The following is a 19,784-nucleotide window of genomic DNA, read 5'->3' on the forward strand; positions in this document are numbered from 1 at the left end:
GGGTGGTAAAAGTGCCGAGCAAGTAAAGTCTAAGGTTTATTATACAAAACTTTTCTGTTTCACACTCTGATGTTGTAGACCTTTGATATTTCTAACTATGAATATATCTGATTAGATAAAGCAGATTTTAAGAGATAGTAGATCTTGGTTTAGATTAGTAGAGATAATATTCAACAAACCGTAGAGATAATAGATCTTGGTGCAGAGTAGATAAAACAGATAAGTAGAGGTAATATATCTTGGTTCAGAGTAAATAAAACAGATGAATAGAGATAATATTCAGTATATTTTAGAGATAAAAGATCTTGGTCCAGTGCAGATAAAACCGATTAGTAGAGACAATATTCAGCATATATCTTGGAGATAAATGATCTTGGTTCTGACTAGAGTAGATTAAGCAGATGAGTAGAGATAACATTTAGCAAACCGTAGAGATAATAAATCTTGGTTTAGTACAGTGTAGATAAAACAGATTATTAAAGACAATATTCAGCATTTATCTTGGAGATAATAGATCTTGGTTTAGTGCAGAGTAGATAAAACAGATCAGTAAAGACAATATTCAGTATATATCTTAGAGATAATAGATCTTGGTTTAGTGCAGAGTAGATTAAACAGATTAGTAGAGACAATATTCAGTATATATCTTGGAGATAATAGATCTTGGTTTAGTGCAGAGTAGAGAAAACAGATTAGTAGAGACAATATTCAGTATATATCTTGGAGATAATAGATCTTGGTTTAGTGCAGAGTAGAGAAAACAGATTAGTAAAGACAATATTCAGTATATATCTTGGAGATAAGTGCTTAGAGTAAAGAAAATATCCAACAAATATAGGAAATAGAGTGGACAGATTTGGTTCAGATAATAGCAAATCAGTCCTAGAGATTAGAGATAGTAGCCAACACGTTCTAGAGATTAGAGATAATAGCCAACACATTCTTGAGATTAAAGTGGATAGCCAACCACGTCCTAGAAATTAGAAATTATAGCAAACACGTCCTAGAGATTAGAGATAATAGCCAACACGTCCAAGAGATTAGAGATAATGGCCAACACGTCCTAGAGATTAGAGATAATAGCCAACACGTCTTAGAGAGTAGAGATAATAGCCAACACGTCCTAGAGATTACAGATAATAGCCAACACGTCCTGGAAATTTGAGATAATATCCAACACGCCCTAGAGATTAGAAATTATAGCCAACACGTCCTAGAGATTAGAGATCATAGCAAACACGTCCAAGAGATTAGAGATAATAGCCAACACGTCCTAGAAATTTGAGACAATATCCAACACGCCCTAGAGATTAGAAATTATAGCCAACACGTCCTAGAGATTAGAGATAATAGCCAACACTTCCAAGAGATTAGAGATCTTGGGGTAATGTATGGAACATTGAAAAGTAGAGATAAAATCCAAAACATCTTAATTGAAGATATTAAATCCCAGTGCATTTATACACGTCAAAAGTAAACTTCTTTGTCAGGATCTCTGATTTATAAAATTCTTCGCAGGATGATTTATTTTTCCATAAGGAAGTTCCCATGCAGTACCTACACGATATTTAGATGTTGACTTTTGACGAGCGGAATTACAGTGTGGCTTTACAGATGCGCCGTAAAGAAAAAAAGAAGATAACTCCAAAAATATATATGTTTGCCTGAGTTTAAATTTTTTTCTTATTTTTTCAGGTAAAATTGGTGATAATAACATTTGGGAAGACAAGTTTCTTATTTAAAGGAGCAGTTTTGGATTTTGGATAACGTCAAAGATTATGTAAACAAGGAACCTATAACCGTAACCTAGTTAGTAGAAAGCAGTTGAGGTGTCAACACCTCCTCTTTTTGAGAGAAAGCATGCAAAATGCTTGCAGAATATATTCATGGGACTAGGGCCGTAACCCTTATATAACCTGTTTACTGTCAACAAGAATGGGTTCACACCCTTTGCTATTGGAAGATGTCAAAGTCTACTACAGACAACGAGTATGGGTTCACACCCTATACTAATGGTAGATGCCAAAGTCTACTACAGTCAACGAGTATGGGTTCACACCCTTTGCTAATGGTGGATGTCAAAGTCTACTACAGTCAATGACTATGGGTTCACACCCTTTGCTAATGGTAGATGTCAAAGTCTACTACAGACAACGAGTATGGGTTCACACCCTTTGCTAATGGTAGATGTCAAAGTCTACTACAGTCAACGAGTGTGGGTTCACACCCTTTGCTAATGATGAATGTCAAAGTCTACTACAGTCAACGAGAATACAATGTTTCTTTTGCTGAATCAATATGTATTTATAAGTTCAATGAATACATTCCTTAAAATGTTTTGATTATTTGAGTGCTGACTAATTATCTACTTCAATGAATGTATATTTAGTTGAGATTTCAATATGCATACTTTGTTTCAACAAAAACGATCAAACAAAAATATCAAACATTATTTTCAATTGGCTCATAATAAATTTTCTTTTGTGTTTTATTTTAAGCTGAAACATCATACATTATTATTTTGTATTTTGTGTTTGAAAATAAATTCTAAAAATAAGTATATTCCATATTAAGTCTCAAAGGCCATAGGGCGCGATGTTTAAAAATAAAACTACATTTTTTTTTGTCTTGTATGTGTAAAATTACGACAATGTTGTTAAGATTTACCCTTTTTGTGATTAAGGGGTCTGTAAACGTAATTTCGAGTGAGCCTCCATTTATAGAGTCGAATGTTCGATTCACAATAGTACTTAAAATATTTGTCTTGTCAAATATGAATTATCTTCCTATGTTTATAAGTTTAAAAATCTGATTATTTTCAACTGCTGTTTCTCTAAAAAAGTGACCTGCCCATTTCTGTTGCAGGAAAGCAAGGTATGGAATTATCCGAATTAAACACCTCTCAAGCCAGACAAGACTAATTGTTACCTACCACTATATTGATCAGATTTTAAGGGTACCGTTGTGAATCGGTCTTCCTTACTCTAGATCCAGTTTAACAAAGGTTTTGCAGGAAACGAAAAAATATTTAAAATGTCTAGAATCTCTTGCTCAAGCAATCCCGCCTCAACCCTTGATCAAGTACTTAAATAGTTAAAACCGTTGATTTGAATGCAGTCGAGGATAACTTTCTACGTTTATATCCCCCAATCGTGTCTGCTTTAATTTAAAACATTTTCTATTTATCTTGAGGCGTATATAATATCATCCCACAAATATAGGTTGAAAGAAAAGGGAGATAGATAGATAGTATTTAAAGGTCTAGGCCGTTCAGTTGAACCACAAGGTTAACCAACCAGTTAGGCTCAATATAGAGTTTGGTTAAACAAGCTTAACTGTACGAGGAAATCAAGATTTCGTCAATTTAATGATTGATTGATTGATTGGGAAAAGGAAACTTAGTTTTTAAAATTGTGTTGTAAAATTTCTTCCAGACGGATTTTTTTTTTACTTTTTACGCGAGTTTCTTAACCTTGAACTCCTTAGACGGTAGGTTATCATTCAGGGGGTCTAATACTCTCTAAAAATACAAAATAAGATAAAAACTTTTTTTTTCGGTGATTTTAATTAGCTGATAAATTTTTTTAATTTTATTGTTTTGAAGTTAGCCCTGGTCATTTCTTTTTAGGAGAAACTTGGGCGGTGAAATAGTTTAGTTTGAGTTAGAATGCTGATTACAATACTTATACTGCTGGGCTTATTGGGTAGGTAGCAATATGGATATATGTCAAGTATTAATCTAGGCTTCGATGGCTGTTTGTTTGTTTGTTCGATCATAACTGATGAACACCTTGACCGATGTTTTTCCAACTAAAATTAGTTCTAAGAGGTTCTTAATAATTCTTTTTAGATTTTGGGGCATCCCGAGACCATAAACAGTTTGGGTATTTTGGAATATTAAATTCTATAGGAATATTAGGTAAGTATTTTTTTATTATGCAATGCAATGTTCTTTGTGTTAAAGCAAATTATTTTACCATTTTAATATATAAATATACCGTATATATGCCTTATTGTTTCAAAAGCTTAATATTCCCTTTAAATGGAATATAAGCTTAATATTCCCTTTAAAGGGACTGAAAGCTTAATATTCCCTTTAAAGGGATGAAAGCTTAATATTCCCGTTAAAGGGGCTGAAAGCTTAATATTCCCTTTAAAGGGACTGAAAGCTTAATATTCCCTTTAAAAATATGCAAGCTTAATATTCTCTTTAAAGGGACTGAAAGCTTAATATTCCCTATAAAGGAATAAAAGCTTAATATTCTCTTTAAAGGGAAAAAGCTTAATATTCCCTTTAAAGGGGCTGAAAGCTTAATGTCTAGTGACCCTCCATACAATGATGGCAATGCCCGATTCACAACGCGTATCCTTAAAAGCTTTGTCTGATCAAGTGTGAAATAGGGAATAATGTTTATAATTTTGAAAACTGATTATTTTCAATTGTGGTTTCTCTTCAAAAGTGACTTGCGCATTTCTACTGCATGACAACGTATAAGATTATCCAGAATCAAACCCATTTAAACCAAGAAAGACAACAATATCTTCCACATTATTAATCAGATAAAGGTTCCAAGGGTACCATCGTGAGTCAGGCATTTCCATCTGTGTGCGGAGGATCACTTGAAATTATGCTTACAGTCCCTTTAAGATGTAAGTTTTTATTATATTTATTTGTTTAGACACCCCCTGTACCTCTTCATATCCAGCAGATAAAGAACCAAGGTATTAAAGAAGATAATTTACCACAAACTTAAATTTTTAAATATCTATATCTTTGCACCTTGATGGTTTAAAACTTTTATATTTCAAGCTTTGACCGCTTGTTATTTAGTCTGACACAGATTAGCAGGTTACAAAGATAAAAGGATTAGAAAGAAAGCAAAATTTGTAGCAAGTAATCAACTTCAATGTTTTAATATCATTTATCTTTTTTCTCATTTGCTTTTTTGACCTCAACCTTAATCTTGACCTTTTTTAAACCGACCTATTTGTTTAGGGTTGGACAATGTCAGAATATCGCTGATTGTTCTCTAAATGGTGGCAAAGTTGGAGGAGTGTGCAGTGAAGCCCAGGTAATTCACGTAAATCGGCGCCACCTACTTTTCTTACATGGATTTTAGACGAGGCCCTGCACATATGGAGTTTTATGTCAATACTATTTCAATCTTTATCAGAATAGCACAAAGGGAGATATCGCCGATATTCTATCTTATACAATGCTCAATTTTAATAACTCTATGTTTCTCAAGAATAAATCCGCAAAGCCCTTTTCAAGTGAAACCAAAATTGATAATCAGTTAACTGTATTTACTTTTTTTTCTTTTTCTCTGAAACTTTCACTACGACTTTCATTCTTAAAAGCATCGATCAAAATGTATTTGTTATCAAACGTCATAAAACTGAGATTTTTTAGAGCTTGAAATATATTTTATAATTACCCATCAACTTTTTTCAAATCCTTTATTTCTTTGCATGCAGTCTGAACATTGGATTGGTGATTAAAAAGCTTGAATTTTATGCCATTGATAATTAGTTTTCGAAATAACTAAATAAACTTGAGATATATTTGAACCCTTTGCTGAAACTATTACCTATAGAGAATAGACTATATAAAGAGGAATTTACTAGAAAAAAGTGTAAAACGGCCATTTTGTTGTACTGTTTCCATACTGCAGGTGTACTTCACATATTTATGCTATATAACCTGTTGGGCCCTGGAATATCATTTTATAGAAAATCTAAAATTATTGTTAAAAGAAAACCAAATTATGAAATAGGCTGGTTTCATAATTGACCACTGATCATTTCACATTTTCCGTTATAACTATAAATCAAATGATGTTTTTATTCACCTAATTTATTATAAAGTTTATTTCACAGTTTAAAAAATTCGAAATTGATATGAATAGTCTAGGGAACATACTGTATTAATGTACTCTACTGCATATAATTTGTGAACATTTACATGATTTGTACACTTTGAACTCCCTTGCAGGCTGAAAGGGACTGAAAAAATTCATACCGAGAGATTGTTTTAATTCCTCTCTATATATTCTATTCTCTATGCTATTACCTCTTTCAAATTACCCAATCTCAAACAATCCCTTCAATAATCCTGATCACAGACTACACAGACTGCTCATACATCTCTACCTGGATACGCTGAGCATGCCTGTAGTGTCCCATGCTACGGTTCCATGTAATGTTTTTTGACTGACATCTCACGGCCATTTGTTACATTCAAGGGTTAAGTTTTACAACTTTTAAAGAAATACTCCAATTTTAAACTTAAGACATAACGTTTATGAATATATTGTCTATTTTAAAGATTTTGCATTTCCTATTCAAAGGATCCTTAAATATCCCTGAATACAGATGTCTCCTGATTGGTCGTGTACAGTACTTGTACACAAGAGAACATGCTGTGAAAAATATTGCATATTATCCGTGTTAATCGATCTCTGTAACTCTCTTATCTCTGATCCTGATTGAAGGGTGTCTGCTGTTTACACATAAACAACGGCAAGTGTGGAGAACAACTCAGGGGAAAATTCGGATATTTCTACAATGCAAAATGGCCGCAGGTAATATTCATATTTTAGTTTCTTGTTGATTTAATTTATGTAAGTTTTTAAATATTATTTAGAGAGACAACACAAGCCATTACTGCCCGTACACCGTGAAAACCTCACCAAATACTTGTTTCATCAGGTTTTTATATTATTATTATTATTATTATTATTATTATTATTATTATTATTATTATTATTATTTTTATTATTTTTATCATTATTATTATTATTATTATTATCATTATTATTAGTGTTAATATTGATATTATTATTATTTACAGAATAGATATCTTGACACTTGAAATGTCTGAGAAGTCCGGATCTTGTGTTCATGACAGGTATGGTATGGTATGGTATGGATGGTATGGTATGGTATGGTATGGATGGTATGGTACGATAAACAAAAGATTAAAAAAAAGATTGTAAGGGTACATTATGTTCTGCAAACTTGCCATATTTTCTTTTCTTTTTGGTCCAATTTTTAAGTATTTTTCGTGAATTTTCTTATTCCAACGTGGAACTTTACCGACACATCCTTTGATAACACATCAAAGATAGAAATTTATGAAGAAAAAACTAGTTACGGCTGGTTCAACTACACTTCGTACAGATGTATGAAAGATAGTTCAGCAATTACGTTTTAGACACATATGGGCTTTTTTTAAAGAAATTTACTTAGCTTTTGGTGCGTACTGCAATAATCTGCAGTTACACTGACCGAAGAAATATTGGGGTTTAGCTGAGATTGACCAGTGGTTAATGCAGACAAACATTTATAACGATAAATCAAAGAGAAATGTTTTTCTTCTTCTAAGGTTTACAGTGATGGGAGGGAAGGAGCCTAGCGGTCAAATGTGCGGACAGAGGAGTGGAGAGGTAAATACATTTTTTAGACATGACACGATAATGGTTTTTCAAAGGTTTTGTTAATTAAAAACAGCTTGTTTGGGAGCGGACCCAAAAGTTTCTAAAAAAAGGAAAAGTTCGCTATAGAGTTTTAATGAAGAAATGTTCGGTTTTAGTTAAAAGAGATATGTAGTTGAAAAAGTTGAAGATAGTTGAACTACTGCTCTTATGTTCGCTTGAGAAGTAGTTCAACTATCCAAACCTAATCCATCTACTTCTCCCTTTTTAAATTCTACCGAAGAACTAGATCTATTAATACCCCATACACTAAGCTAAGCTAAGGTAGGTCAACTAGGCCTATTATATGCCTGCTACTGTAAAAACGTCTGGCCGCGCCAGATAAAACCTGGTCGACAAAGGACGGGTATTCGATCGAATTCAAATTAACCCTAGTCCATAGTGCCCAACCATCTAAATACATTTTAATTACATACAGAGATCATCAATTAAAGCGGTTTTTGCTTTTTCTTATTATTAGAAACAGTACCGACAATATATGTATATTTATATAATATTTATATTTTATAAATACATATTTTTTATTTGTTGGGAACACGCCGAATTTTAACCACCACAAAAAGTTTCCTATTTTCAAAATTTAATGTTTGACTGAAGATAAACAAAATTTGAACATATTGAAGAGTTTGGATTAGTTAATAGCTTAATTTACTTTGATTTTGATAAAATTTCAGGTTACTTTGGTTGAAGTAGAGAGAGGGCAGGATATTACTCTTCTAGTTCAAACACAGGGAGGAGAATATAGATATCAGTTTGGTATCACTCAGGTACAGTTTGGTATCACTCAGGTACAGTTTGGTATCACTCAGGTACAGTTTGGTATCACTCAGGTACAGTTTGGTATCACTCAGATATAATTTTGTATCACTCATGTACAGTTTGGTATCACTCATGTACAGTTTAGTATCACTCATGTGTAAATTTAGTTCAGTATCACTCAGAGGCAAACTAATTATAACACTGTTATTTTGGTTCGCAGTGTTATAAAGTTTTTTGGACAGATATTTTCTAAAAGGTTCAAGCCTTTTTATATTTAATTTTGACCCGAGCTTTAGCGAGGGACAAAATATAATCTAAAAATGCGAGAACCTTTGAGTCCAAAAACTTTTATAGCATGTCGTGCCAAAATAATAGCGTCATAGGTAATTTTATAAAACATTTGTAAACTTGTCTTATTTTAATCGCTCTTTTAAATCAAATAAGCTTCGAAATAAAGCAAAAGGTAAAAGATAAAGTTGATTTCAATTTGATATTCATTTAAAAATGTACAGCACACGTGCTATAATGTACAGCTATTTTAACTTTTAAGTACGATGATTACTTTATAGCACGTTCATTATGAAATTCACAATGAAGTGAGTAAGAATGATAAAGTGCAAAACAATTTCATAAAAAGTATTCAGGTACATTTTGATATCACTCGAAGATAGAGATACTGTTTGCTATTACACAGATATAGATATAGTTTGGAATAAATGATATATTTTGGTATCACTCAGATATAGATATATTTGGGTATCACTCAGATATAGATAAATTTTGGTATCACTCAGATATAGATATATTTTGGTATCACTCAGATATAGATATATTTTGGTATCACCCAGATATAGATACATTTTGGTATCACTCAGATATAGATATATTTTGGTATCACTCAGATATAGATATATTTTGGTATCACTCAGATATAGATATATTTTGGTATCACTCTGATTAGGATATATTTTATTAGTATCACTCAGGTTTGATTAAAATTTGGTATTTCTCAGAAATAGATATATTTTTTCATCCCTCAGGTTCGAAAATAATTTGGTATCACTCAGATATGAATAGGTGAAAGGATGAGAGGATTAATTAATAAAGAAATAGATAAAAAAATGAATAAATGAATAAATGAATAAATGAAAAGATGAAAAGACAAAAAGACGAATAAAAGAATAAAAGAATAAATGAATAAATGAATAATTGAAAAATAAATAGGTGAATAAATGAATAAATGGATAAATGAATAAATGAATATATAAAAAAATGAATAAATGAATAAATAAATAAATGAATAAATGAATAAATGAATAAATAAATAAATGAATAAGTGAATAAATGAATAAATGAATAAATGAATAAATGAACAAATGAATAAATGAATAAATGAATAAATGAATAAATGAATAAATGAATAAATGAATAAATGAATAAATAAATAAAGGAATAAATGAATAAATGAATAAATGAATAAATGAATAAATGAATAAATGAATAAATGAATGTTTTCTCTAGATCTCCTGTAGTGAAGTAAGAACAGCTAGGATAGAATCTGAAGAATCTACGTACAATGGAACCTTCCCTTGTGGAGAAAAGAATCCGTCCTTGTAAGTTTTAAACCTCCCGTTTTATGTTTCTTTATCATGAATTATGTGGATGTTACTTTTCTTCTAGCAAAAAATATTGCAATTAAATGTTGCTTTTCAAGTCGATATTTTTTCGTAAATCATAAAACTAATTTTTATTTTACAACGAGGGATTTTTTCAAAACTTATTTTCTTGGCAACATTTTTCAATTTCGACTGACCCTGTCCGTCAAGTGAGATACCAACAAAAATTGAGCCTGATCGCGCGGTTTAGCTGTTTTGACAATTTTGTTTTACAGAAACAAATAATTCCAGTTTATAATAATAATGTATTTGTATAGGAATAAAATAGGAAAAATAACTCTGAGGAAAAAAAATAAACCTGTAACGCTGGAGGATATATTGGTAAGTTTTAAGCAGATAATTATCTTAAAGGGACTATATGCGTAATTTAAAGTAAACATCCACGCTCAAATGGTAATTCCAGATTCACAATGGTACCCTTGAAACCTTAATCTGATGCGGAAGATATTGTCGTCTTTGTAAAATAATTTCTTTACGTTTTCCAACGGTAGAACTAGAAATCCGCATGCCACTTTTGTAGAGTAACAAAAATTGAAACTAATCAGTCTTTAAAATTATAAACATTAATATCAAATTTATACTTGAACAACCAAAGCTTTTAAGGGTACCGTTGTGAATCGGTATTGTCATCCTTGCATGGAGGGTCATTTATAATTACGCCTATTGTTCAAAACAATATTGAAAAGTTCTAGAGAAGATAGCAACTTCTCGTGATTATTCTATTCTTGGATAAGGTGAGGTTTAGATAGTCACGAGTGGTTGCTTCAGAAGGAGGGGCGGGGAGTTCACGGGTAGTCGTTATAGTTTAAAAAGAGGGGCGGGGAGTTCACGGGTGGTTGCTATAGTTTAGAAAGAGGGGCGGGGAGTTCACGGATGGTTGCTATATTTTAGAAAGAGGGGCGTGGAGTTCACGGGTGGTTGCTATATTTTAGAAATAGGGGCGGGGAGTTCACGGGTGGTTGCTATATTTTAGAAAGAGGGGCTGGGAGTTCACGGGTGGTTGCTATATTTCAGAAGGAGCGGCGGGGAGTTCACGGGGGGTTGCTATATTTCAGAAAGAGTCTACGGTTTTGATTAATCCTGTTTAATTGTGCCTAGAAACAAGTAACGAAGGCGCAGGAAGAAGCAAAGGAGAAAACCTCCAAGGGATTAAAGGATATTTCTGGGCTTGGAGAATTAGAATTGGAGGCTCTCAAGAGGGATATCTATAAGTAAGTAAGATTGAAGGATATTTCGGGGCTCGGAGAAATAGAATGGAGGCTCTCAAGAGGGATATCTATAAGTAAGTAAGATTAAAGGATATTTCGGGGCTCAGAGAAATAGAATGGAGGCTCTCAAGAGGGATATCTATAAGTAAGTAAGATTAAAGGATATTTCGGGGCTCGGAGAAATAGAACTGGAGGCTCTCAAGTAAGTACAGGGGTACAAAAAATGAAAACAACTGAAAAATACCAAATGTGGATTTTAAAGTTAATTTGATTTCCATCATTTTTCTTTATTATCTTGAAAAAAGAAAACTTAACCGCTGCTGGAGAGAACATCGACCCTGTCTTGTCTAAAACAGGGTCGATACAGGGGATACAGGATACAGGGGTCCTTCATTCAAAACAACCAGCGATGGTTAGAGTGAACCTGGATATTTATATATCTTCTTATATACATCTTTATATATCTATCTATCTTAATAGATAGATATCAAATCTATCTATAGCTTAATAGATAGATATCAAATCTATCTATATCTTAATAGATATATAGCAAATCTATCTATCTTAATAGATAGATATCAAATCTATCTATATCTTAATAGTTAGATATCAAATCTATCCATATCTTAATAGATAGATATCAAATATATCTATATCTTAATAGATATTAGATTTGTTAGATCAGCTGTTTTTTTTTCAACACTTAATTTGAATATTCATCATTTTTCAGACCTAGTTTTCCTCGGCTCACAAACCATTCGCCATGGCAGGTAAAGAAATTGAGTCTTTGCCACAAACTCAAATTTCTAATCTCTATAACTTTGCAACCTGATAGTCTATAGTTCAAACTTAGATTATTTGATCTAACAGAATTCATAGTTTGAAATATTAAGGTCAATGACATTTTGTTGCAATTAAAGATATTGGATATTGTTTAGGAAAGAGCTAGAAAGCTAGAAAGGAAGGATCTGGGAAGAATATTGTAATGTTTAGGAAAGAGCTAGAATACTAGAAGGAAAAGATCTGGGAAGAATATTGTAATATTTAGGAAAGAGCTAGAATGCTGGAAGAGAAGGATGGAAGAATATTGTAATGTTTAGGAAAGAGCTAGAATGCTGGAAGAGAAGGATGGAAGAATATTGTAATGTTTAGGAAAGAGCTAGAATGCTAGAAGGAAAAGATCTGGGATATTGTAATGTTTAGGAAAGAGCTAGAATGCTAGAAGCAAAAGATCTGGGAAGAATATTGTAATGTTTATGAAAGAGCTAGAATGCTAGAAGGAAAAGATCTGGGAAGAATATTGTAATGTTTAGGAAAGAGCTAGAATGCTAGAAGGAAAAGATCTGGGAAGAGTATTGTATGGAAATGAAACAGATACAAATGAGTATCCGTGGCAGGTACAGAGAGCAAAAAAACACGAGAACTTTCTCAACATTATTTTACTCTATTTAATAAATGATCTATCTAGATATCTTTTAATCAATTAAACAAATTCTCTATCTAGATACCTATAAATCAATTAAACAAATGATCTATCTAGATATATATCCATTTATTAATTAAACAAATTATATACCTAAATATCCATTAATTAATATAACTTAAATGATCTAGATATCCATGTGTTGGATAGAAACAATTTAACTATCTAGATATCGATGTGTTGGATAGAAATAATTTAAATATCTAGATATCCATGTGGTTGGATAGAAGTCATTTCTGTGGAGGATCATTGATTAATGAGAACTGGGTCCTAACCGCAGCGCATTGTGTAGATCTACAATACAGGTACAATAAAGGGACTATGTGTAGATCTACAATACAGGTACAATAAAGGGACTATGTATAGATCTACAATACAGGTACAATAAAGGGACTATGTGTAGATCTACAATACAGGTACAATAAAGGGACTATGTGTAGATCTACAATACAGGTACAATAAAGAGACTATGTGTATATCTACAATACAAGTACAATAAAGGGACTATGTATAGATCTACAATACAGGTACAATGGTTTTCTTTAAATTGTGAGCAAAATATCCTACTTCCAATGGTTTTCTTTAAATTGTGAGCAGAATATCCTACTTCCAATGGTTTTCTTTAAATTGTGAGCAGAACATCCTACTTCCAATGGTTTTCTTTAAATTGTGAGCAGAACAATATCCTACTTCCAATGGTTTTCTTTAAATTGTGAGCAGAATATCCTACTTCCAATGGTTTTCTTTAAATTGTGAGCAGAACATCCTACAATGATTTTTTAAATTGTGAGTAGAACATCCTACTTCCAATGGTTTTTTAAAAATTGTGAGTAGAACATCCTACTTCCAATGGTTTGCTTTAAATTGTGAGCAGAACATCCTATTTCCAATGGTTTTCTTTAAATTGTGAGCAGAACATCCTACTTCCAATGGTTTTTTTTAAATTGTGAGCAGAACATCCTGCTTCCAATGGTTTTCTTTAAATTTTGAGCAGAATATCCTACTTCCAATGGTTTTCTTTAAATTGTGAGCAGAACATGCTACTTCCAATGTTTTTATTTACAGGGAGTGAATGGCTATGTATTGTAAGGTAGTTGAACTGAGTATGCAGTGTTGTGGAAAACTTCTTTCGGATTCATTTGAGACATATTAAACTTTTTAAAGATCTGTAAATCCAGAGTTTGAGCGCAAATTCGACGTTTCAAACTCCTACTTTGGGGGTGGATACGTTTTCAGAATTAGTTTTTTTTAATTATTAAATAACGACAACGAAAAATAAAGTAAAAATTATACAGTAATCTCATTAGATGGCTAGGAACATATTTCACAAAAGAAATTTGTCAATAAACCAATGCTAAAATTTCGTTTTCATTAATAAATTGAATTTCTAATTTTCTTTGAATTTATTCGCAGATTTCTTCAAATTCTTTAAATGTCGTCTTTTCAATAATAATTATAGAAAATCTGCGAACATCTTTGTGAATAATGAGAAACCAGAATAATGAGATAATAGAAACTAATAATTGAACAAGATTACTTATTTTCAATGATAAGATTAATTTTTATTTTCTCAAAATGTTCCTAAACATGACGTCTGTAGTTTATTGTACAATATTTTTACATTTTATGTCGTCGTTATATAATAATAAAAAAAACTAATTCTGAAAGCGTATCCACCCCCAAAGTAGGAGTATTGAACGTCGGCTTTGCACACAAACCCAGGATTTACCGATCTTTAAAAAGTGTAATATGTCTCAAATGAATCCGAAAGAAGTTTTCGAAAACACTGCGTACTCAGTTCAACTACCTTACATAGCCGGTCACTCCCTTTAAATTGTGAGCAGAATATCCTGCTTCCAATAGTTTTTTTTGTAATTGTGAGCAGAATATCCTGCTTCCAATGTTTTTATTTAAATTGTGAGCAGAATATCCTACTTCCAATGTTTTATTTAAATTGTGAGCAGAATATCCTACTTCCAATGTTTTTATTTAAATTGTGAGCAGAATATCCTACTTCCAATGTTTTATTTAAATTGTGAGCAGAATATCCTACTTCCAATGTTTTATTTAAATTGTGAGCAAAATATCCTACTTCCAATGGTTTTTTGTTAAAATTAGAACGAAAATATTTATTTTACGGGACACTTTGAAAATAAATAAAAGCTTGCCAACATAGTTATCAACGATTACAGTCCTTCAGTAGATCTAGAAGTCCATGCTAAATTAAGTAGAGAGAAACATATTTAGTCTGCAGGAAAAAGTACAATAGATGGCAACGTATGAGTTTGTACACTCTCAGTACAGCTGTATTCTGACGTCACAAGTGTCAACAGTTTAATGCGTCCGACTAAATTATTAATAAAAGTGATAATAAAGTACTTACCTTACAGTGAAATAAGTGGAATTTTGTGTGCTTAATGTTCTGTTTTTACACTTTTTTACTTAATCTTGGAAAACATGGAAGAAAATGTTGTTTCCTTGTCATATTTGACGTTTGTGACGTTGTGCATAATTGGTCCATTTCTCTGTTGCCACCTATTGTACTTGATAATCTATTTGGTCTGCAGTATACGTACAAGATAAACTTTTAGATTAAAACATTTTAATCCTAAGAACAAATTTAAATGTCTAACCAAAAAAGTTTAAAAAATAAATTTATGCATACAAAAATATAATGTTGATGGTAAATGAACATTTTTCAGGAACCATTTTCAACGAGTGACAGTCAGTCTATCCGATCATAATGTTAAAATATTCAATGAAACTAAGAATATTTTCCGTAAACTAAAAAGGATTGTTAGGTAGGTTCTTCTTATCCATTATCCTTTATATATTATCCATATTCTTCAATATTTTTTATCTACTATCCTTTTTATATTATCCATTATCCTTTATATATTATCCATATTCTTCAATATATATTATCCATATTCTTTAATTTATCATCCATTATGTATGCTTCATATTTTTAGATATACATAATCCATTATCCATTATATATCATCAATATTCTTTAGACATGTATCCATATTCCAAAAAGATTCATATCCATTATTTATCATCCATATTCTTTAGATTATCATCCATTTAATTAAATATACACATAATTTATGTTCATTATATATTTCTATGTTTTTCATATACATATATATACTATATACTATTTAGGTTTCCAACCTATGATGAACATTATCTTCATGGAGATTTAGCCCTCCTTCAATTTGAGGTTGTTACAAACAAAATCATCCCTTCTATTTTACCAATTTTACACCGTTTTTAGAGCATTGCAAATGTCTTTTATCTATATGTGTGCACTGTTCAAATGATGTAATTCTATGTTTATTTCGCTAAACCACTTATTGCTTTTATGTTGAATCTTGATATCCAGGGTTATCCACAAAGAATGAGAATTCGGAGACGTACAACTATAAGATGTTTATTCTGTTTATGTTTTTATAATTCATAATTTGCGGCTATTTACTGCAAACTGATATTATATCATGACCCATTATTTATTGTCAATTAAAATTTAAATAGTTATATAGTTCGTCATTAAAACCTCATTCTTTGTGGGAAACCCTGTATTTACTCTAGACCCCTGTTGAGTATTCTGCTTCTCTACGACCAGTATGCCTTCCTAAGGACGAATATGATTGGGGATACAGGTATGTGTGTGTACACTGTACACTGTACACGGTACATTGTACATTGTACAGTGTACAGTGTGCATTGTACAGTGTACAGTGTACATTGTACAGTGTACAGTGTACATTGTACATTGTACAGTGTACAGTGTACAGTGTACAGTGATTGTCGAAAAAAATAACTCAAGGTTATGTTAAATGTGCTAAAAATGTAATAACATAAAACCAGACATATATTTATTTCATTTATTTATTTCAATTATTTTAAAATATTAAAAAAAAATTTACACGAAATTTACAAAAAAAAAATTGGGGCGACAATGTTTTACTTATTTGCTTCTTTGAACAAATAAAACACGTTTTTCCCAGAGAGATCATAAAATTACAAGTAAAAATATAAACCATGTTTTTTGTACCAATAGGACATCTATAATCACTGGTTGGGGTTATGATGAACAAAGCAAAAATCTGGTTCGACCTACCACTACAGAGATATTGAAAGAGGCTGAACAGTACATTCTTCCCCAGGTATCTTCATGTACAATGTTTACATTCAATGTTCATGCACGCGGAATTTTTCGAGTAGTAAACTATTCCGTATATTTTCTTTTCTAATTGACCTTACAGTTTATTAATATTCTGTTATGTAATTGTACTCAAATACCTTGAGCCTTGTAGTACAGTACATATACAAAAACCTTTTTTAGCATTTAACTATTTAGAACATGTGCTTAAATATTCTTTTGTATAATTCTAGGGTTTCCAACGTAATAGATTATTCTCTTACGCGTAATTACGTTCAGTTACGCGTAATAATTTTCATTTCGTGTAATTTCGCAGGATTACGCGTAATTGGGAAAATATCCATTTCGCGAAATTACGGCGCAATTTTGCGTAATTTCTACAACGTAATTTCGCGAAATTTTGTAATGATTACTCGTAATAAGCGAAACTATAATTATGGGTAATTACGGCGCAATTTCGCGTAATTTCTACAACGTAATTTCGCGAAATTTTGTAATGATTGCGCGTAATAAGCGAAACTATAATTACGGCCTAATTTCACGTAATTTCTACGAGGTAATTTCGCGAAATTTTGTATTAATTAGGCGTAATTAGCGAAACTTTAATTTCGCGAAATTACGCCTTAATTTCGCGTAATTTCTACAAAGTAATCTTGCGAAATTTTGCAATAATTACGTCTATGAAATTTTGAAGTTTTAACTTTTAATTTAAATAAAACTAACATACAAGGAAAATAATGTCACGCAAGTTGAATCAGAAATTTCAGCCAATACTATGTTGATGTAATTTTTACGTTCGACAACTAAAAAGTTTAACAAAGGGCCAACAATTTATTTTTATCAAAAAAAATACATAATCTATAAATTTTCAATTTTCAACGACTTGTTAATATTTCAACCTACTTTCTCAAGTTTACCTTCCTAGTTTGAAAAAATGTCAATAAAATCGTCAAAATATTTTTGACATGGTTGTAGCGGGCATACCCTTACGCATACTGTCCCGCTATAATTATTTCTGAGAATTAATATGTACTTTATTTATTACGGAATTGTTTCGTATTACGTAATTTCGCGTAATTACGCCTTAATTACGCGAAACTAGACTTTCTTTCGTAAACGTAATAAACGCGTAATGCTCCTGCGTAAGTGAAAGAAAGTGTTACGCGTAATTACGCGTAACGTAATTACGACTGGAAACCCTAAATTCCCACATGTTTTACACTGTACAGTTACTTTTACACGTACTCTATAGTTTTTGAATTTGAATCATTTTTTAAGTACACAAAATCTCAATTTTCCTAATGTTTTTAGTACACTTGCTGTTAAGGTTGTTTTTGTTTTAGGATGTTTGTATTAAATATTCACCTTTTCCAATCACAGACAGGATGATTTGTACCTTCAAGGGTCCTCTAGGAATAGAAACAACTTGCCAGGTCATAATATGCTTTTTTTAGAAAATGTTTTTTATATTTAAACAAATAAAAATATTACAATAAAAAGATAAACGTGGCTGTAATTAATAGAATAAAGGAACAGATAGCTCGCCTCTAACTCTAATTTTCTAAATTTTGAATCTTTGCAGCCAAATTTTCTAGACCTTTTTAAACTATGCATTCTAATAGATCTAAAACTCAACAAGGGCGTATACAGAGATAAATCTAAGGGGGGGGGGCGAAATTATGTATGCCCCTCCTATGGGGGGGGGGGGAGATATTTGAACTGTAAATTCAAAACATTTGGCTTCTAGGATACTTTTAAGGTACACATACAGTCCAAACACCAAGTACTATTTTATCTCTCCTTCAGACAAAACTAGCAGAAAAAACAACAAACTAATTTTCTATGTTCTTCACTCTTCAGTTTCAAATTTTAAAAGTGTGATAGCTCTGAGTTCTAGGGTAGGGGGCTATGCCCCCCCTCTTTACAGGACTAGGGGGCACTGCCCCCCTTGTATACGCCCCTGACATGTTAAAGGTTTAAACCATGCTGCAGTTATTTTTCAGTGTATTTTCTTGGGATTTATCCTTGAACTAATAATTTAAATTTAAAAAATTCGGTTCTGTTTTTACTTTTAGTTATATATTGACAGACAAATTATAAGGTTTTTGAGAATTTCCGTTGATAAACCATTTTGTAGATTCCTTTCAGCTGTTTTTCTTAAACTTTGAAATAAAAATTGAACTAATCTAATGCTGAATTAATTATAGCTTACCCCTCTTTAAAATTCGCGAACAAGCCATATTTCTATTCTAGGCTTATAATGTTAGTATTTTTAGGGAGACAGCGGTGGACCCCTGGTGGTGAATAATGGAACTAACAAGTTTGTTCTTGTTGGTGCAACTAGTTTCGGAGTTTCCACGTGTGAAGGACCATATCCATCAATGTTTGCAAGGTATTTGAAAGTGTTCACGTCACACCCAAAATAGCAAATGAAGGATGTCAAAGTTGTATCTGATTAAACCCGGTTACGACTTGAATCTTTCATTCAAAATTTGGTATAAAAATTTACTTAATTTTATAAAAATTGAATAATTTCATGCAAGTAATCAACTTTTTTAATTCCCTTTTTTTAATAGATGACAACTTTTGTTTTCAGACTTTATCATGATCAAAGTAAAGGCCCACAGACGTTTATTTTCGCGTGGTTTAAGATGTTTAGAAAAAAAAACTTAGCTTTGTTTTGATTTCTCATGAAAATTCATCAAACAAAGCTAAATGAAGCTTAACATATGAAACATAAGTCTATACATAAGTAAATTGAAACATAAAATACAAAAATACGTTATATATTTTTTCAGAGTTTCTTCATTTCTGGATTTTATATACGCTGCTATGGTACCTACTCCAATGGAATATTTGATAAATTATGAATCTCCTAGAATATAAGTTGAAAAAAATATATTTTTTAATAAAATGATAAAATCCATTCCACATTTTTTTTTCTTAAAAGTTTTAAAACTCTAAATGCATATATATTTAAAGATAAACAATAAA

At 31.5% G+C, this 19,784-nt stretch overlaps 1 protein-coding gene across 1 annotated transcript; it reads left to right on the plus strand.

The window, feature by feature from the left end:
* The first annotated feature begins 3,623 nt into the window (after nt 1-3,623).
* LOC111711841 (transmembrane protease serine 11A) lies at nt 3,624-19,716 on the plus strand. Its single transcript, XM_023486301.1, has 22 exons — nt 3,624-3,704; nt 3,851-3,919; nt 4,680-4,722; nt 4,997-5,072; nt 6,495-6,584; nt 6,647-6,711; nt 6,854-6,910; nt 7,388-7,448; nt 8,171-8,263; nt 9,777-9,868; nt 10,189-10,252; nt 11,030-11,142; nt 11,870-11,909; nt 12,453-12,536; nt 12,830-12,927; nt 15,325-15,423; nt 15,791-15,848; nt 16,217-16,287; nt 16,689-16,794; nt 18,134-18,223; nt 19,067-19,182; nt 19,589-19,716. Exons 1-22 carry the CDS (start codon nt 3,668-3,670, stop codon nt 19,674-19,676), a joined length of 1,710 nt encoding a protein of 569 aa, XP_023342069.1. The 5' UTR covers nt 3,624-3,667; the 3' UTR covers nt 19,677-19,716.
* The last annotated feature ends 68 nt before the right edge of the window (nt 19,717-19,784 follow it).

The sequence above is a fragment of the Eurytemora carolleeae genome, unplaced genomic scaffold (assembly GCF_000591075.1).
Source record: "Eurytemora carolleeae unplaced genomic scaffold, Eaff_2.0 scaffold1213, whole genome shotgun sequence".
Classification (NCBI taxonomy): domain Eukaryota; kingdom Metazoa; phylum Arthropoda; class Copepoda; order Calanoida; family Temoridae; genus Eurytemora; species Eurytemora carolleeae.